At 35.5% G+C, this 22126-nt stretch overlaps 1 protein-coding gene across 1 annotated transcript in view; it reads right to left on the reverse strand.

Moving 5' to 3' along the window:
- The window catches only part of GUCY1A2 (guanylate cyclase 1 soluble subunit alpha 2), a 313858-nt gene that overhangs the window by 14899 nt on the left and 276833 nt on the right, over positions 1-22126 (reverse strand). Inside the window, exon 7 of the mRNA XM_090267856.1 lies at positions 5476-5630. Coding sequence (XP_090123982.1) covers positions 5476-5630 — 155 coding nt within the window. The remainder of the gene's footprint in view (positions 1-5475; positions 5631-22126) is intronic.

Genomic DNA, 22126 nt, shown 5'->3' on the forward strand with positions numbered 1-22126 from the left:
GAGCAGGACAGGGTGGTGTCTAAGTGCAAATTATGAGTAGGGTTGGTATTATAGTTCCAAGCAGGTTTTAGCCCTCACATTTTCCCTTGTTGTAGGCAGAATACTATCCTACCCCCTAAAAAAAAAACGTCTGTTTCAGAATCCCTGGAACCTGTTAGCAAAGATGAATTAAGGTTGCCAATCTGCTGACTTTACAAGAAGGAAATTATCCTGGATTGCCCAATGGACCCAGTGTAATCACAGAGTGCCTGAGAGTAGATAGGAAGAAAGAAGGGTCAGAAAAAGAGGTGCAGCAACTGAAGCAGTCAGAGAGCTGTAACACTATTGGCATTGGAATGGAAGGAAGGAAGCCATTGACCTAGGAGTGCAGGTGGTTTCTAAAGGCTGAAAAAGGCAAGAAAACAGATTAAAGAACATGGCCCTGATGGCACCTTGATTTTAGTCCAGTGAGACCTGTATCAGACTTCTCTACCCTACAAAACAGTAAGATAATAAATCTATGTCATTTAAGCCACAAAGTTTATGGTGATCTAATTAACATATATGTAATTATGTGCCCCTACTTAAATTTGGAGATTTGCCAAGAAAGCAGTCAGTTTTTATCACACAGTTATGATTTAGTTATCAGTAAGAGCCTTAGCTAATAAAAACTTGCCTTAGCTAATAAAAACTTTGCTTAAATTACCAAACCCACACCTTTGGGATTGCCAGATGAGATTTGTAATACAGCTATTGCACATCATTCAACATGGATAAACTTATTAAATATGAAACTCAAGTACAGGAATAAGATAGTCTATTCCTTCATGGGAAGAACAAGATGAAGCAATAAATGAATGATTACTGTGCTCTGAGTATTAGGAGCTTTATAAACATCATATTTAATCCTAACAATAAACCTCTGAAATAGGTACCAATTTTAAAGATGAGAAAACTGGGCCCAAAGAAATTAAGTTGTTAAATTTCACAGACAATAAGTGTAAAGCCTGAATTCCAACCTAGGCACTCTGATTCTGGAGTTGTGTACTTAATCGCCAGCATACCCTGCTCAGTTGTATATCCTCTGATATGGGGCACTGTTTATACAGCAGTGCTTAGAAGGCAGCTTGGTTTTAAAAGAAGGGGTCTATTTTAACAGAAAAATAGGCATTCTAAAAGTCCAGAGGTAGGTCAACTATAAAATGAGAAAAGCAAAAATGTTTAAGGTTTAAGGAAAATTTCATATCAAAGTGATTAAAGAGTCTCCATTTTTAGTTTTCACGTAGGAAGGAAGTACAATTAATTAAACACTCAGGCAAATCATTAGATTATTCATGTCGTTTTCAAGTTTGCTGAAACTGTCCATAATATAAACAATTATTTCAATTTCACAAATCAGTAGCTTGATGTTAAAAGACAATTGTTTGTAATGTGTGCATTATTTTAAATTTGGATGAGTGGGAAAAAATTGAGTAAACATCACATTTATTGGACAGAAATGTAAACATCAAACATAAAAATTTCAAAACTCCTGAAAAGATTTCTTTTTGTCCAGAAATAAAACAGCAGTAAAGTGCTCTAGGTGAGGAGGAAATGGTTCTTGTGCATTACCGCATGCAACAGGATGACTCACACATCAAATCTGGAAAAATGAAGGTTGTTATATAAAGTTATGGTCCCGATTTTAAAATCGTTATTCATTATGTCCAAATGCATTTTGAGATAAACAACACCTGATCATTTCAATTCTAATAATCTATAGAAAACTCAGTTATTCATATCATATGAAATGTAAAGTGGCTAACTTAGGTAATAATAGGTAAATAATGCTCATGGAAACACATTTTGTAATAATGAAAAATTCCAAAAGAAATCGCTGTGTGTTCATCAATAGAGGAATAGATGACTGAAATTAAAATATGGTATAGTCATACATTAAAATGTATTATAGTAACCAAAATTTTGAGCTACATGTATGTCTCCACATGGGTAGATCTTAAAATATGAAATTTTAAAAAGTTAGAGAAAGATTCACACAATGACATATCACTTACACAGATTAAAATATAAACAAAATACTACTGTTTATGTATATATATGAGAAAGTTAATGTATAAAACACAAGATTTTGAAACACACCAAATTTATTAGGGTATTTGTCACAATGCAAGGGAGGAAAAATTCCAAAGGAAATGTTTATTTTATTAAATAATAACCAAAGCAAATATAATGAAGGATTAAACCTGTGTTAAGATTAAGGGTATTATATCATTTCTTTTAATTTTTGGCACTTAAAATATTTATAAAGTTTTTTAAAAAATCAACTACTTAAGTATTTTAGGCAATATGTATTTAGAACAAATTATTCATAAAATTATTTCAATTTATTATAATATCCAAATAATTCACTCTCTCAAAACTTGTGATAATCATATAGTCTTACTAAAAATAAATTCAATATCAACCTCTCCAAAGATTTCAAGATGACTAGAGAATATTGGACATTCAACAGGATTTAATTCAGGAAAAAAAATTGAAAATTTCAAGCTCTCATGAGCTTAAAACTCAGTTTTATTTCACAAATTCTTATTTTCTCTAAGAGAGTGCAATTTTTGTCTCCTATTAAGAGACAATCCTGGCTTTCATTGTGAGTGTCCTGATGTAGACTCTATATCTGTGGGTTCATAAATCACCTGTGCAGTGTGGAATGTAACAATTATACTGCTGAATTGTATAGATTGCAGTGGATGAAACAAACAGAAAGTACTTAAGCACAAAAAGATCCAGAATCTGAAAGCCCAGATACATTGAAATCATATACCTATATTTAATTTGCTAGAAATTTAACCAGGAGCCAAGGTGTTTTTCATGGCATCCCAAATTAAATGGTTAAAAGTCATTGAGTCCAACCACTCTTCTCTAGCCCAGGAAGACAAGTTGAAAGCAAATGATTGGGACTCTAGGGTCTCAGTAATCAGCTGTGATTCTATCAAAAAATTAAGGATAAGATTACCTGCTCTCGATTATTAGATTGCTACTCCTCCCCACCTCCTAATCTGTAAAATCCTATAAAGCATTCATAGGAATTGGATAATTTGGTGCCAATCAGAGAAACTATCTCTACATGGCAGCTCAATGTGTCTACCTTTGGTTCCATTTTTGTTTTGTTTTGAGGGGGAAGGAGAGGGCAGACAAAACAGAACAAAATATTTCAGTGCTTGAAGTGGTTGAAATGATTCAATCCTTCATACCTACTGACTAAAGATAGTCACAAACTCAATTAATGTGAAAAAGATTATGAAAATTCAGAGACAGCACTCAAACACGCAGACCCTGTGTGGCTATGGGGTTTCCTTTATTGGTCTCCTGTAAACAAAGCCAGCTATAGCCGTGATGACTAAGCTCAGGGCATGACTCCTCATACAGTTGATTTATTCTTTACACATTATTTTTAAAAATTGAGTTTCTATACTGTGTTGCACAGACATGAAAAATAAGTATCAGTACCATGATGAGAAAAATCATTAACTGTGTTAAGGGGACAGAAATGCAGTAGTTGGTCTTCAGAAACTTTTCCTCAATTCATGGTCTGAGCAGTGTCAGAATCACTAATTTAGAGAGGTTTCCAAATTTCAATGTAATATGGAAATTATTGTCCAATTATCTATAATATGCCCAGAATTGTGTAAGGAAATTATGAGAAATTTTAAAAAGGCAAACCCTATAAAAAATACCCTAAAAATTACAGACAGTTCTTAAGCAACTTTCTCTTGATTTTATATTTGTAATTTCAGTCTCCGTTCTCATCTGCTCCTCAGGAATCTGGAAATCCAGATGATCTGGAAAAATTATCTGAAAGACTTTAACTTCCCCCTACACAGATGCGCTGTCAGAAACTTCAAAGTGTCAGCATTTTGCTTATTTTTATAAACAAATTTTGTTACCTACGTATTCAGAATTTTTGCTTGAGGGTTTTTTTGTAGCCATGTTAATAGAAAAATGTCAATGATCACTATTTCTACTTTATGGTTTTACAGTAATTTCTAAGTCATCTAAATGATGCATTAATTAAGGAGTTTGCACACAATACCTAGCAGAAAGCCCAAGTTTAACAGGGATGAGACAGTGATACTGTTTTGTTATTCTAGGGAAGTCCATCTTATTAATGTACTTATTCATTAATTCAATAAATATTCATAGAGTGCTTATGATGTGCTAAACATTTTCATAGGTTCTGGGTATATAATGCTGAGTCAAACAGATGTGGTCAATGCTCATATGGCACTGGGTGAGATGACATCTACCAGGCACAAAATAAGGATGAATTCAGCTGTCAAAAATGTGTAGAGTTGTCAAATAAGACCTTTCTGAAAATAGAGTTGAAGTTTTACTCTGTACCCAGTGTATACAAGGTCTGTCAGGAAAAAAGTCCTACCGTTATTAATATAATGAGAATGGTTTGAGTGACACTGATACAACCTAGCAGCCAAGAAGAGTGGACTGGTATGTGCCTGTGTGAACAATGACAACTTCACTGTATTTAGTCAGTGGGAGCAATAGACGCCTCTGAGTATGTGTATTGTGTGGTTGTCACATAAAAATGACTGAGCAAGTAGAGCAAAGAATCTGCATCAAGTTTTGTATTAAGCTGAACACTCCTCCACAGAAACTATTGGGTTGATTCAGAAGGCCACATCTATGGGCAACTGGTAATTGGAGGCTTCCTAATAACAACGCACCTGCTCATGAAGTTTTTTTGCAAGCATCAAACCAGCCAGGTGATTCAGACCCCCTTTAACCCAGATTTGGTGCTATGTGACTTCTGGTTTTTCCCAAAACTAAAATCACCTTTGAAAGGAAAGAGATTTCAGATGATCAATGAGATTCAGGAACATATGATGGGGCAGCTGATGGCAGCTGGGAGAACTGAGTGAGGTCCCAAGGTGCCTGCTTTGAAAGGGACTGAAGTGTCATTGTCCTATGTGCGATGTTTCTCGTATCTGGTATCTTCTTCAAGACATAGCTCTATTTTTCATATTGTGTGGCTGGATACTTTCTGGACAGACCTTGTATTTCACTTGAGAGAGTCCTTATTTATGTTCATTATTCAAAAGAAAAAGAAAACAACACCTTCTCTATCTTATTCTTTTGATTTTCATAAACACTGAGGAATATTTTGAAAATATCAAGATTTCTAGTGTAATGCAGACCCTTAAATTTGTTCTTCTATATTTTAAACAGATATACCTCAGAAGTACTGAGACTGTGGGAAATGACAAACCTGTATTTACCTCTCAGTCAAGTCAGATTTTTCATGAACTCTCTCAGGATGTAAATAAAACGTCTGTGTCAGACTGGCAGATCTACTCACATTACCTTAGATAATGACATAATCAAGAAAAAGAACAGGGTCTTTCAAATAACCTTGCGCTAATTCAAATGATATTAGCTTAAGGCAGTGCCAAAGACAAGGGGAGGAGACCAGGGAATACTTACTGGTAAGTGGTTGGGCTGACATTGATGCGCCGAGGGTGACTTCCTGATTCAAATTTGCTTGCCAGAGTGACATTATTTCCAAATAGGCAATATCGTGGCATTCTTACCCCAACAACTCCAGCCAGCACGGAGCCTGAATGAATGCCTATCCTCATCTAAAATTAAAACAAAAAAGAAAAAAAAAATATATATATATTTATGTTTTCATTTGGTGTGCAATTATTTTTATGAGAAGTATTGTTACTTATGTAACTATTCAACTATGAATTCCTCAAAGATCTTGGTCATTTTTGTGAGCCCACTATCTGGATGAACATGGATGCTGTGGAATAAATGAATAGATGTACTTACTATAGTAAAAAACTACATTTAATTTTCTACATAAAACTAGTTATGTTATAAGTTAAATCAGGTTTCATTTGTTCATGATAGGCTCTAAACATGGAAAATGTATTATTCTCCTTCCAGTTAGTTATTCTCACATAAAAACATATTTTCCCTTCATAGCATTAAAAATTATAAATTAAATATTTATATTTCTGTTTATTTCATGTCAGTGTTGGATTTTTCTCATGAGAGAAGGATCCATATCTATTTCATTACTGTTGAATAGTCAACACTTAGTTCTGTACCAAGAGTAAAGTAGGCACTCAATAGTAAGTGACGAGTGTTGAATAAAATTGCCTAAATTCCCCAACATAGAATTAAAACGAATTTATGAAGAATTCAACCCTTGAATCTGTCAAGCAGAGTTGATTGAAAACCCTGAAAAGTAAAATAAGTGCTATATATTTTACTCTCTGAGAGTCTGATAAATAATTGTCTGGGCCATGCCTTGAGCAAGCCCTCAAGGTGTAGTTAACATACACTTAAATAAGATTACAGTAATGAAGTTGTATCCACATGATCTACACCAAAGTAACCAAAGCTAACGGTGACCACCTGGAAGATGCTATTCTTATTCCTAGGAGATTGTGGCTAACTCTGGGAAAGAGGGAGGAGATCAGACCCCTAGATGTCCACTAGGTAGGCAGTGTCGGCCCTTCACTGCTGTGTGTGCTATTGCTGCTATAGTTGTGAGGATAAAAAGTTACTCTTAGACTAACTTTTGTCTTCAGACTGGAGACTTCTGCATGTATCCACCAATAAATAAGACAGGTTGAAACCAGTGTGACCTATCTGAGGTCCTAACCTCTTTGCTTACTCTTTAAAAACTTATTCTACAATTTATTTAAAAATTCAATATGCTAGGAAGAGCCAAGTACACTTGAGAAAAAAGAAAAAGTTGAAATATTTGCCCTATGAGATATCAAGTCTTTTATAAACATATCTACTTAGTATACAGACATCATAATATTGATACATAGAGACACAGACTAATAAAACACATAGCCCAGAAAGATTTCCATGCATATATATGTGACTGATATATGACAGGGCTGGCATTTCATATTAGTGAGTAAAAGATGGCATTTCCTTTAAGATACTCTGATCAACTGCATCTTCATGTGGAAAAAATCCAAGTACATTAAAAGATCTTAATTTAGAAGTTACAACTTTTCAGCTTTAAAGTTAATTGTTTTAATTAAGGTAAAGGTCAATGTGCAGTATCAGTTAAGCCCTAAAATATATACACCTAAAACTGGAGACTTTCATTAGCCTCCTAGTAACAGTTCCCAGGTAAGCAGTCCAGACTATCAGGCAGCTAGCTCTGTTCCCCTTGGTAAATTTGGGGCCAAGCTTTTATCATTGTGTTCCTCTTCATGTCTTGTCACATGTATTTTTCTCCTTTTAAGAAAACTTGAAGTTGTGTCCAGAACATCCCCATGTTCCAGTTCCAGATGCATTAAGATAGATAGCAGAAGTCCAGGGTGTGGGTATTGAAGTTACTTTTTAAAGTGATCATTCTTTGGTTTAGATCCATATTTATATCTGGTATCATTTTCCTTCTGCTGAAAAACTTCCTTAATTTTTTATACTGTAGGTCTATTGGTGATGAATTCTTTCAGTTTTTGTATGTTTGAAAAAGTCTTTATTTTACCTTCATAGCTGAAAGATATTTTCACTGGTTATAGAATTCTAGGTTGATATTAGATTGTGTTCTAAGTATGTTTAAAGTAGGGTAGGCTAAGGATGGTATTCAGTAGGTTAGGTGTATTAAATGGATTTTCAACTTACAATATTTTTAACTTATGAAGTATTTATTGGGACATAATCCCTGTTGCTTTACATTTTTCTGTTTTTCTCTAGTTTTGAAAATTTTAGTTATGACTTCCTTTCATGCTGTTTTCTTCATGGTTCTTGTATTTGGGGTTTGTTCAGTTATTTGGATCTGTAGGTTTTATAGTTTCCATCATATCTGGAAAAATTTCAGCCATTTTTTCTTCAAATATATTTTCTCTCCACATCTCCCTCTCAGAGACACTGATTACATGTTTATTAAAATGTTCACTGGTGATCTGTTCATTTAAAATATTTTTTTCTTTCTCTCTTTACTTTGAATAATTTCTGCTGCAATGTTTTCAAATTTACTAAACCAACTACAAGGATAGAACATTAACTTTCACAGATATATAGTTACATATTATCAATACTGTGAGAGACAAGTAATTTACATAGCTCTGCTCTTTCCCAGCAAATGATTCCAGCCAACCAGCATTGTGTAAATTCCTTCATATGCATAAATATATATATGCTACCTTTCAATTTTGAGAAGAAAACACAATATTCTATCCTGCTCCCAGGAGACACACTATCCCTGTATATCTCTTAAAGGCATTTTTATTATTATTAAAATCAGTAATTTATTTTAACATCAATAGGTTTATAAGGCTTATAGCATATTAGATGAAATTACAAAATATGTTTTCACATATTTCAAACTGATTTACAAGCTGGGCTTTGATCTCTTTAAAACAGGCTGCTACTATTAACTATGCTTTTTGAAGAATTTCAAAGCAACAGAAATGTATGTTCAATTAAAATATTAACAAAGAGGATGGAACTGCACCTCAGACAATGCATTTCAGTTGGCTGGAAACAGATTTCTTTGAGACTTTAACACATCTGTTTGGGTGGGTAATAACTCAGGCTCATTTACAGCATTTTATATGGTTCCTCATGCCTACAGGCAAAGGGACTACAAAGAGAAAGTTCTTCATCTTGGAGTGTTGCTCATTAGAGGAGCCCTAGCAACAACATGGCAGTTTATGGATGCTGAAAGGAATGTTGTCTCTTTGGAAGTTGTCATAGGCTTCAGAATCTGACCCATCAAGTAGTTGATATATGATTGTGAGCAAATTCTCCAAAACTCATCATGTATAATATGGAGATAAAAACGTGTACCAGCTTAAGCTGGTATATAATAAGCATTTATTCATATCTGATATGAAACACTATGATTATTAACTTCTACTGGGAAAACAATGGTCAGTTTTAATTATCTTCTCATAGTATAAGGGCTGGAGAATTTTCTGGTTCACACACCTTATTCCACAGATGTGGAAACTGAGCCACAAAGGGTAAATGGCCTGCTAAGAGCACAGCCAGAGAGGACTAGAGTCCAAAAGCAAACAATTCTTACGACTTCTACTGAATTAGTCTTTCTATCATAACATCTTGGAAGTTCTCTTTCTTAATCCCTTTTGTCATTTTTAGAGATGAAAAATACATAATGATAATATGTTTATACAAATTCCTATAAAATCTGCTTATAAATAGTTATACAGCCTTGTCAAAGGAAGAGAATAAGAAAAAGCGTTTTCTGAGAAAAATTTTTTAAAGATTTTGAAAAATAATAGAAAGTTACAAGAAAATTCAAATGCACACAAAATCAAATGTAAATCAAAATGTCATAAACAAGTATAAGGAACCACAATTACTAAATGTAGTGTGGTATACTGGATGGGATCTTGAAATCCAAAAAAAGAACATTAGGAAAAAATTGAGAAAATCTGAAGAAAATATACACTTTAGTTAATAATAATAATGTATCTATAAATGTTCATTAATTATATTAATAGTACCATACTATTGTTTCAGGACAACTGGATATGGGATATTCTGGAGCTCTCTGTGCTATTTTAACAGTTATTCTGAAAATATAAATGTTATAAAATTTTAAAAATTATTTAAAACTGTAAATTATATGCTCCTCCACCAATAAAAAGAAGTATTTACAAGTCTTCCTTATCTCTAAAAATGTTTCTTGGTTTTAAATTCAGACAGTAAAAACTAACTCAAGGGATTGTGGTGTCGAATAATAGAGTTAAATATGAAAACGTAAAAAATAATAATTCACAAATATTAGAAAGAAATGAACCAATGAACCAAGCAAATGGCAGTAGGCTTAAATCCTTTGATATATACCCTAAATCCTGTTGTTACTGTTGTTACCAACATTTACTTCATTTGGGCGTTAGATGGCGCTCATGCTCGTTTACTAAGCAGGTCGCCTCTTTAATATGGGCAATAGATCTCTCAGATCAGATGTGTATGGAAGATCTGGTCCAGTATTAATTTGGCAGCTAAATTTTGATAAAAAAGTTAACTGTCAATAATAAGGTTTAAATAAACCTTTGGTTTGGTGGTAAATTTTTAAAAATTAACAAAACTAGAAAGTAAGAAATCATTAAGCAGGACCTATAAATCCCAAGGAGTCTAATGGAAGGTTTCCAGACATCCACAGGTCCCTGAACTCGTGTGTGTTTCTTGTATCCACAGTGTTTATCAGCTTTTCAAAGGAGTCCTTGGACTCCACAATATTTTAGAATCATTACTTTAATATTCCTTTCAGTTTTAAATCATTTCTGTATCTTTAACATCTACCACTAAATTTTGCATTTAGTACACATTCTTAAAAATTTATTAAATGTATGACTATGTGAACTGATCAGAAGAATAAAAGGAAATTCTATGCAGGGCACAAATGTCACCTTTTCCTTCCTCTAAATACTTGTAGCACTGTATTTTTACCATTTAACTAAATGTCTACTTATTCATGTTTGCATCCCTCAGCAATATCTGCAAACTAATAATATAAAGTACCTTGTAAAGAAGAAACCTTGAATCAATATTTTATACCCAATCCTACTTCTGCTTGTCAAATTAGTCCAATAATTGATAAAGTAACAAATCCCAGATTCAAAAATTATATCTTAAGATCCTCCCAAATATGGCTAAAACTTAGGTGAAACTAGTTAATGGCTGCAAAAAATAAAATAAATAATAGAATGAAATGCTTAGTCACTGGAGCTAAAATCACTCTTCAAAACTTAAAATTGTTCATTCTGCTTCAGTTCATTTTTTCAGTGACATTTTTATTTTGATGGTGTCTTCTAATATAGAAAATAAAAGAATGATAGATTCTCACAAATCAATGAGTTCATGGACAAATAAGTCATCTGGTATAACGAAGGCACTGCTTTTAACCAGGGCTTTTAGAAAAACTTGAAGTTTGAAATTGAAGGTTTTGTAGTATGTATTTGTAATCACTATGCCACTGATTCCATCCACACAAACAAAAGATTAAAAAGTGGGAAACTTTCTTCTTCAAAAGGAGAACTTGATAAATGAGGAACCTACACGAAGTAGACATCAAAGACCAATTTTGTGTGTGTTGTGTTCCACACAATGTCAATATTAAGTAATCTCTTAGCACGTAGAACTACTACAACAGTGAGTGTGTACTGATTTATTTTGTTTTGATTCCATTCTCACTGACATATGAATTTCAGAATAAGAAATCTATAGTTTTAACCAAAACAATCTCTTCATTTAAAAAAAATTTGATTATTACTTTGTGTTTATAAAGTAGGACTTAAAAAACTATTAAAATGCATACCATTATTTTGATATTTTTTATTATGTACCAAGATACCTGCAGATCCATGACTACACCAAATCTGTTTTACTCTCCTGGGATTTTTTTTTTTTCCTGTATACCTGCTTAGACTGCCTTCTACCACTTGTCTGGGGATATTCCCATCATTTTCATAGACCCAGCACAGCCATCATCTCTGCTCATTGCCTGTGCTTAAGCTGTTCCCTTTGCTTTCCTCAATTTTTGTTCTGCCTTGATGACTTCTCACCTTTTAGAATGCAGCTTAGAAGTCACTTCCTTCAGGAATTTTTTCATCAGAAAGTTAGGCGTCCCTGGTATGAATTGTATTCGCTGTATTTCCTTTCTCCTAACAGTTACTACACTATAATTCTTTTGTCATTATCTGTCCCCTCTGCTTAGTGCTCACCTCTGGAAAAATATGGATAGCATCTATCTTACTAACTGTTATAGTCCCAGTACCTACCAGAACCTACCTGAACACAGCAGTGACTCAGTAATATTGAAGTTAAATATGAATGTGAACCACTTCTTTAAAAGCCTCAGAATATAAACTAATATGCATTTTGCATTAGATTTTTAAAATGTACTTTGTTTTCTTCAACTATTCCTCTTCATAAAAGGAATATTATAAAAAATGATTTTAAGTAAAGAATAATTTACCGGAACTTGACTACGGAATGTCACTATTCTCTTTCACTCTACGAAGCAAGCTAGGTCAGAGTAAGTGAGTGTATCTGAGCAATGATACCTGCCCTGGGTAACTACATAAGACCTGCCTGTAAGAGTTGTATATCAGTAGCGAGGGACACAGTAAAATGTGGCCAATATCTACCTTTGTATTGACAATACCCACTAGAATGTCTAACTATGATATTTATTTGAGTGGCGTTATAGGACATTTACATGCTCTGTCCAGAAAAAGTCCAGCCAATATAATGTGAATTGTTTGTGGGACATTGATGTAACCAGACAGCTAAGGAGAGTGGACTGCAATGTGCATGTGTGAAAAATGATGACTTCACTGTACTAGTCAGTGGGGGCGGTAGATGCCTCTGAGTGAGCATGTGTACTGTGTGGCATTCAAAATGATTGAGCAAGTAGAGCAACGAATCTGCATCAAATTTTGCACTAAGCTTGAACATTCCCCCATGGAAACTATTCGGATGATTCGGAATGCTTTGGGGGATGATGCAATGAGTGCAGCACAAATAAAAGTGTGACACAAATGCTTCAAAGATGGTCGAGAATCTGTTGAAAGTGATCCATGTTCTGGAAGGCCTGCAACAAGCAGAACACCTGAGGGTGTTGAATGTGTATGGGCTGCAATCAACAAAGATCGGTGACTGACAGTGCAAGAACTAGAGTTGATATGGGGATTCCACAAACTACTGTGTCCAACATTTTGATGGAGGATCTTGGCATGAAACATATCAGGGCAAAATTTGTTCCGTGGCTTCTGTTACCAGAGCAGAAGGAACATCTTGCTGCAGTTGCTAACGATTTGATTCAAACCACTATGAATACACCAGATTTCCTCATGGTCATAACCAGAGATAAATTGTGGGTCCACAGCTACGATCTGGAAACAAAGGCCCAGTTGTCCCAATGGAAGTTGCCTTGTTCTCCATATCCGAAGAAGATGAGAAAAGTCACAGCAAGATTAAGACCATGTTAACTGTGTCTTTTGATTGGGAATGTGTTGTCCATCAGGAATATGCCCCTCCAGGCCAAATAATTAATAGGGAGTACTACCTCAATGTTCTTCATTGGTTGAGAGATGCAATACAATGAAAACGGCTGCAGCTATGGGCAACTGGTGATTGGCAGCATCATTATGACAACATGCTCGCTCATACATCACAAAGGATTTTGCAGTGTTTTGAAGAGTAAAAGAGATGCTAGGAGAATTGTATGAGGTCCCAAGGTGCCTACTTTGAAGGGGACTGAGGTGTCATTGTCCTTTGCACAATGTTTCTTATATCTTGTATCTTCTTCAATAAATATCTCTATTTTTCATAGTACATGGCTGGATACTTTCTGGACAGACCTAGTATTTGGCCCCCTTTACCCCTTACTAAACTCCTATTCCCTTTCTCCCTCTAGTAGTTACCATATTGTTCTCTGTATCTATGAACTTCTCTTTTATATCCCACATATGAGGGAAATCATATGTTTCTTACATTTTACTGACTGTTGTACTCTGCTTAGCATAACAGTCTGAAGACCCATCCATGTTGTCACAAATGGCAGTATTTAATCTTCTCTTTTTAAAAAATTTTTTATTGTATTTCTTCCACTACCATTTAGTCTTTTTATACCTGCTCCCTCCACAATCACCACACTGTTGTCCATGTCCATGAGTCCTTTTTCCTTTTTGCTTAGTCTCTACATCCCCTAACCTCATCCCACACTTAGCTGTCATTCTACTTTATATCTATGAATCTGTCTATCTTGCTTGTCAATACAATTTTTCATTAGATTCCACAAATGAGTGAAACCATATGCTATTTGTCTTTCTCTGACTGGCTTATTTCACTTAGCATAATTTTCTCCAGGTCCATCCATACTGTCACCAAGGGTAAAATTTTTTTGTTTTTTTATGGGCGAGTAGTAGTCCATAGTGTAAATGCCCCATAGTTTTTTATCCACTTGACTAATGATGGACACTTGGGCTGTTTCCATAACCTGGTGATTGTAAATAATGCTGCAGTGAACACAGGGGTGCTTATGTTCTTTCAAATTAGTGTTTTAGGTTTCTTTGGATATATGCCCAGAAGTGGGATCATTGGGTGTAAAGGCAGATCATCTTTTCTTATGGCTGAGTAACATTCCATAGTATACAAGGTCTGTCCAGAAGGTATCCATCCATGTAATATGAAAAATGAGATATTCATTGAAGAAGATACAAGACACAAGAAACATTGTACATAGGACAATAACGCCTCAGTCCCTTTCACCTTGAAACCTCACACAGTTCTCCTAATCACTATCAGCTGTTCCATCATATTTCCCTGAATTTCACTGACAGTCTGAAATATCTTTCCTTTCAGAGGTGATTTTAATTTTGGGACAAGCCAGAAGTCACAGGGTGCCAAATCTAGGCTGTGGTGGGGCTGAGTCATCTGAGTGATTTGACATTTTGCCAAAAATCTCTGTGCAAGATGTGATGCTTGAGCAGACATGTTGTGATGAAGAAGCCAATCACAGCTGCCGGTAGCTGTAGTCTTCTGAATCACCCAAATAGTTTCCACAGAGGAAGTTCAAGCTTAATGAAAAATTTGATGCAGATTCGTTGCTCTACTCAGTGATTTTGAATGTGACGGCCACACAGTATACATGTGGCATAGCGGCATTTACTACCCCCACTGACTAGTACAGTAAAGTCATCATTGTTTACGCATGTGCATTCCAGTCCAATCTCCTTGGCTGCCAGGTTACAATGATGTCACACAAATCATTCTTGTTATATTAACAATGGCTGGACAGACCTCGTATATGGTGATAGAAGATGATTTGCCTTTGGTTGATGGGCACACAGTGCAGTGTATAGATTATGTATCATAGAGGTGTACACTTGAAACCTATATGATCTTATTGACCAATGTCACCCCAATAAATTTAGTAAAATAAATAAATGATTGATAATCAAAGTAAAACCAAGGATCTGAAGCCAGGTCAAGGATTTGAACTGTTAGAGAAGACAGCTGGGGGTTGAAGGTCAGATTAAAATGGAGGGACAAAACCAGGAAGTAGGAGATACATGAGAAGTCAAGTGATTAAGTTTAAGGCACTGCAAACAAGGAGAACTTAATAGCAAAGCAAACCTTTTAGGACAAGAGTTAGTCCCTTAGCAGAGCCTGACAAAGGTCTGGAGGAAGAAGAAAGCAGTGAGAAGGCCATCCACATTATGGTGAACAAAGAATTAGGGGCCCATCCTGAAATGAAAGACTAAATTCAAGAGATGTCCTGAAAGATGCAGCCCTTCTTGAGTTTCCCTTCTTAAGAGTGCCATGAGCCAGGCTCACTGAATCTGGCCAACAGAATCCAGCCACTGGCATTTTTCTACATCTGCAAGATGAGAGAATGGATTGGATGATATAAGTGTCTCAGTTAGATGATCTTAGGCTCTTGATCTTGGAAGGAAACCATAGACATTCTTAATCTCTTAAGCTTCTGAGGAATTCTCAATCTACTAAACAGAGCACTAAGGTCACATTTTTGAGTTGTTCCTTTTTCCCAGTCATTTAAAAAGAATTCAACAAGAAGAAAAAAAGTAATACATATAGAGAAAATATCTCAGACTTATTAAAAGGAAAAACAGCTTGTATACTAGATTTTGTACACTGAAATCACTTAGGAAGTGTCCTGCTGTATCTACCTCCTAGATCTCTTTCTAAATGGCTTGTCTTCTCCATTCCTACTGTCCATACTTTATAGCTCTCATTCTCTTACCCGGGCTATCATACAAATTTAACTTGTATAGCTGTCTTTAGCCTAGTTCCTCTTCAATTTTCCGGTACATAGCTATGAAATGGTACTTCACTTTAACACATTCATCTGAATAGACTTCTCTCTCCAATTAGAATTTCTCAATGGCTCCCAATTCCCCACTGAACATCGAGACTCCTCTGCAAGGAATTTATAATTCTTTTTTTAATCCTCACCTGAAGACATTTTTTTTATTGCTTTTAGAGAGAGAGGAGGAGCAGGAGGAGGGAGAGTGTGGAGAGGGAGAGAGAGGGAGAAAGAGAGAGAGAGAGCAAGAGAGAAATAATTGATGTGAGAGAGAAACATCAGTTGGTTGCCTTCTCTTATGTGCCCCAACTGGGGACTGAACCCACTACCTGGGCAAGAGCCCTGACTGGGAATCAAACCTGCAACCCTTTGGTCTACATGATAATGCTCCAACCAACTGAGCCACACAGACCTGCGCAGGAATTCATAATCCTTAATGGTATGGCGCCTTGCCAATGTCCCATCTCATCCTGCTTATATAATTTTTTTGCCTATATAATTTTTGCTCTTAAAACACCATGTGCCTTGTTATTTTCTAAATTCACTGAATATTTTCATACTTCTGGGCTTTTGTACATGCTATTTCTTCTACATATACTCTCCTCCTTACCTTAATTATCTGACAAATTCCTACTCAATCTTCAATACTCATTTCATATTCCCTCTTAAATAAAAAAATCTTCCCTACCTCTTGCCCTCCCTCTTATCACCCTTCACCAGCCACAGTGTAGCATCCCATAATCTCTTGGTTTCTTGTACATTCCTCTATTTTAGCATGATAAATAATGGTAGACTCTTGAAATTCTACTGAAGATATGAAGAAGACTCCTCTTTGGAAATCAAACAAATCTTTGAAAACTTAAATTCACAATGCCACAGCATCAATTAATTTCTCCTAAAAAAAAGTGTTTATCTAAGAAAGAGATATAACACCTGCCATACAGATATTCAGATAGTGAACAGCCATCTAAGCTCACAGACTAGTTTCTATCCAAGCCTTGCAGCATGGGTGGTTTAAATACATGTAAGGCAAAAATATTATTTACTGTACTATTGTAAGTACTTTGAATTTACTTATGAGTAGTTGAAACTAAGAATGTACATTTTATAAATACCAAGGATCAATGTTATGGTACTTACTTGTTTATATATTTGCTATCCCACCTAAATCTACATTCCATGAGAGGAGGGACTGTATCTATTTATCTTTGAGTAAGAACTAGTAGATGCTCAAAAAATGTTTACTGAATGAACAAGATACCTGAGATTCAATTGCAATATTTAAACAATAACAAATGCTATCCCTTTTCCCCCTGCTTTTGAGAATGAGAATGTGACCTACTCCTGTTTATAAAAAGTATGATTGCTAGAGGCAAACATTTACTTCATTCTGTATTGATGTATTTCACTCACTCATTCACACACCAAATATTTGTTGAGTTCTTAATATATCCTACACATTTTCGTATGTGTTGAGGATACAGAAATAAATACAATAGATGAAGTCCCTGCTTTTATGGTGTTTATATTCTAATGGAGACAAACAATAAATAAATTTTAAAATCCCATACCAGCACAAATTATTATTATTTTAAATGTTTCTGTTCTTTTTGAAATCTGAGAAGGGCCTGAAGTTAGGAAGGAAGCACTGGTGGGGGTCTGCTCTCTGTTGCTGCCACTATACAATACAAACTCGGAGCTTCGCAATTTCAGATTTTGACACTTTTTCAAACCCTTGTATTGTTCTTGACCTGTTTGTATAAAAAGCATTACCAACTGAATGACTAAAATAACTTTTCACTTATGTGGGCATTGTATGTAACTATGCAAATGAGAAAATTTGCCAAAAAACTAAAAGATAATTTTGAAAGGTCTTACTTTTGTCACAGGGACCAGGTCTTAAGTGAGAAAACAAAAGGGAAAAAATATACAGCAATTTACTAGAAATTTCTCACTAGAAGTTCAGTAAAATAAGTAGAGGCTATTTTCTGCAATGACACAAGCCAGGATATTATTGTAAAATCAGCAAGGGAAATGATAAAATACACTTTTCTACAAATTTAGAAGGTGTCATACCTCTCCAGAGTCATCACAATTATGATAGGCTAGGGAGAGTGAAAATATCTTGAGACTCTCACAACTATTCTTTGAAAAAATTTCCCCTGTATGTGTCCTTCAAGATCCAGCTTAGGAAACCCATCTTTTATGAGCTCTTTCTTGAACATGTCTCTCAAGACATTTAGTTTTTTTTCTTCCTCAGTTATCACTGTCCTATACATATACTGCAACTCATTCATTGATCATATTGTACTTTATTTTTAATAAACCTGCATCCTATTCTCATTGGGTTGGCCAAAAGTTCCACTTAGTTTTTTCCATATGATGGCTCTAGTTGTGCTTAGTTGTCTTTCACTTCATTCAAAACAATTTCATTAGACTGTATTGTGACAGCTGTCATATCAGTGCACATTAAAAATATTTTATCAAAATTTGTGAATTTTTGTGCAATGATTTTAATATTGAAGATGGAAGAAAATATGAAATAATTTTGGTGTATTATGCTTTAGTATTTTAAGAAAGGAAAAAACACAACTAAAATGCAAACAAAGATGTGTACACTGTATGGAGAAGGTGCTGTGACTGATGGAACATGTTAAAGTGGTTTGCAAAGTTTCTTGGCACTATTGACGTTTTAGCCAAATAGTTCTCTGCTGTGGGGCTGCCTTATGCATTGGAAGATGTTTAGCAGCACCTCTGGCCTCTACCCACTAGAAGCCAATAGCAGGAGATAGCCAACATACTCAAAATATCTAAATCAATAAAGTTATTGGTGAAAATGAACATTATTTTTTATTTTACAGAAAAAACTAAATGGACTTTTTGGCCAGCTCAATAGACTGTAATCTTCTTGTATCTGTGCATATCTTTAATTTCCAGAAGTTATATTTATTGATTGGATGGAATGAATGAAAAATTATATTCTATATTCTACATTGATATAACCAAGCATATTATTCTAAAATGATAAGAAAAAGAACTTCTTAACTGGCTAAACAACTTTCTTTAATTAAGATAGTATATTTTTATATTCACATTTTTTAATTTTATGTAGATAGTTTTGAAACACATTATTCATCTTCACTGAGTTTGTTCATTATGACAAAATAAAGTATTTAATGAATATTAAGATATTTAAATATCAAACACTATGGTTGCCTTTCATATTGCCAAAGTATATTTAGGTGACTAAGAAGAAGGAGGAAGAGTAGAGGGAGGGTGAGGAGAGGGCAGGAGGAGGAGCAGAAGCAGCCACTTTATTATTATTTCCTTGATGGAAAAGAAAAATACTATCCATAACAATGAAATGTATAATGAGCTTAGACTTAATGAGAAACAAATACTGGGAACATGAAATTCTTCAAGCTCTGTGTTTAGGCTGCACCATTTGTCTCACTCCAGAAGGTAAGAAATGAGAGAAAACTAACTCATCTGTGAACAATGGACACAGAAAACATTTCTTAACCAAAGCTAAGTGATAAGGAAGCCTAAAACAGGATAAAAAGACAGTAGAAACAAGACCAGAAGGAAATATGCACTAGATCTTATAAAAGCAAAGTCATTACTTTCCCTTTCTCATTTATCTGCTACAAAAGCATGTGTAGAAATTTAGTCTCTGAGAAAAAAATAACATATGACTGACTAATTCAGATTTGGAAATATCACAGACAATTATAATCTAAGATTACTTGTTAAATTTTCTTATAACGCTTTCTGGAATACTTATTTCCCAGTAAATTAACTTAAAGTTAGCAAATATATTTGTAATCAAGCTTGCCAAAAGTGCTTGTTTTCTAAATCAGTGTTTTTAAACTGCTGGTGGCAATCTTTCAGTTATTTGTAAGGTTAAATGTTGTTTTATTAAATCTTTTTAAAAAGTATATCTTATTGATTACATTGTTACAGTAGTTCCAATATTTTCCCCTTTGCTCCCCTCTGCCCAGTACCCCCCCTCCCTCCAGCAATCCCACCCCTCTTAGTTCATGTCCATGGGTCATGCATATACGTTCTTTGGCTTCACCCTTTCCTATACTATTCTTAACTGCCCCCTGTCCATTTTGTACCAACTGATTATGCTTCTTAATCCCTGCACCATTTCCCCATTTCTCCCTTTCCCCCTCCCAGATGATACCCTCCAAATGATTCCCATACCTATGATTCTGTTCCTATTATGGTTTGCTTAGTTGGATTTTATTTTTATTTTTTATATTCAGTTGTTGATAGTTGTAAGTTTGTTGTCATTTTAGTGTTCATAGTTTTGATCTTCATTTTCTTAAGTAAGTCCCTTTGACATTTCATATAAAAATGACTTGGTGATGGTAAACTCTTTTAGCTTTACCTTGTCTGGGAAGCGCTTCATCTGCCCTTCCATTCTAAATGATAGCTTTGCTGGATAGAGTAATCTTGGTTGTAAGTCCTTGCTTTTCATCACCTTGAACACTTCTTGCCAATCCTTTCTTGCCTGCAAAGTTTCTTTGAGAAATAAGCAGATAGTCTTATAGGCACCGCTTTGTAGGTAACTTTCCACTTTTCTCTTGCTGCATTTAGGATTCTCTCTTTATCTTTCACCTTTGGCATTTTAATCATGATGTGTCTTGGCGTAGTCCCTTCTGGGTCCAGTTCACCCAGGACTCTCCATGCTTCCTGGATTTGTATTCCTATTTCCTTCACAAAATTTGGGAAGTTTTCCTCCATTATTTCTTCTCATAAGTTTTCAATTTCTTGGTCATCCTCTTCTCCTTCTGGCACCTCCATAATTCAGATGTTGGCATGTTTGAAGTTGTCCCAGAGGTTCCCAAGTCTCTCCTCATTTTTTCAATTCTTGTTTCTCCATTCTGTACTGGTTGGTTGTTTTTTTTCTTCCTTATGTTCCAAATAATTTATTTGAATCCCAGTTTTCTTCCCTTCACCATTGGTTTGGTGTAGATTTTTCTTCATTTCATTTAGCATAGCCTTCACTTCTTTTATGTGTTTGCCATACTCAGGCTTATCTATCAAGCCTGTGAGCATCTTTATCACCAGTGTTTGGAATTCTGTGTCTGTTAAGCTGGCTATCTCCTCATCTGTTAGGTCGGCTATCTCCTTGTCACTTAGTTCTCCCACTGGAACCTTGATCCATTTCCCCTTTTGGGCCATACTTCTCTGTCTCCTCATTCTAACAGGCTCTTGTGTTTGTTTGCCTCTGTGTCTTAGGTAGAGCTGTCACACCTGTTACGTTGTAAGGGGCAGAGCCTTAGGGATTTGTCAGTACAGGGCAACCTATTTCACCATGTTCTGGCGCTATATGTGGGGGAGGGGTCCAAGAGGCAACAGTGCTGCTTGCCCAGAACTCGCTCCTTTTCCAGGCACTTCTCCCACTTCCATATGGGACTAGCGCCCTTCTATCTGTTGCCGTGGCTGATGTTCCCAGAGTGGGTGGATATGCGGATGTTCTAGGACCGTGAGGACCCTTTAAACAAGCATACTCTGCTGAGAGACTGGCACTTTCTGCCTCCACCCCAATCCCCACTGGTTTGCACAGTCAGAAGCAATGAGGTTTGATTTTCCCCGGTGCTGGGACAGTGAGGAGCTGAGAATGCTCCCCAGGTGCCCTTCCTGACTTTTCAAAACGTGTAACTGTGCTTTACACTGGCCTACCTGCCACCGGTGCTGCCACCGCCACACTGCATCCTCTCCACCCCAGCTCCACCCCTCCTACCTGTCTGAATGAGTATTTCTTCTTTATATCTTTTTTTATTGGACCTCCATGAAGTTTGATTTTCTGGAACTTGTGGTTGTTTATAGTGTTGCGGTAGTTGTATTCCTTCTTGGTTGTGGAGGGAGATGCAGCATGTCTGTGTACGTCTTCATCTTGGCCTGAAATCTATTAATCTTTTTTTCTAATAAAGTGTACCTCATACACACACACACACACACACACGCACACACACACACACACAAACACAAACATACATGTGTGCTCTGGGTCAGGGCATAAAAAGTATTTAATGAGTTGTAGTAAAAGAAAAATTTGAAAGCCATCATTTTAAGGAGCATGAATCAGGTAACAATATTTAACAGAAATGTTTAAAGACCCTTAGGCAAGATTAGCTCAAGGCATTAATAAACTAATTAAATATTCATGTTATGTTGACAGAGGGCTATGGCAATATTGCCTCAGGGTGTTACCTCCCCAATCACTGGTCAAGGCACTCTTTCTACTGTACCTTAAAGTCTCACTATTACTACTTTTGCCCC

The sequence above is a fragment of the Furipterus horrens genome, unplaced genomic scaffold (assembly GCF_987537825.1).
Source record: "Furipterus horrens unplaced genomic scaffold, mFurHor1.1.pri manual_scaffold_2, whole genome shotgun sequence".
NCBI classification, from domain to species: Eukaryota; Metazoa; Chordata; class Mammalia; order Chiroptera; family Furipteridae; genus Furipterus; species Furipterus horrens.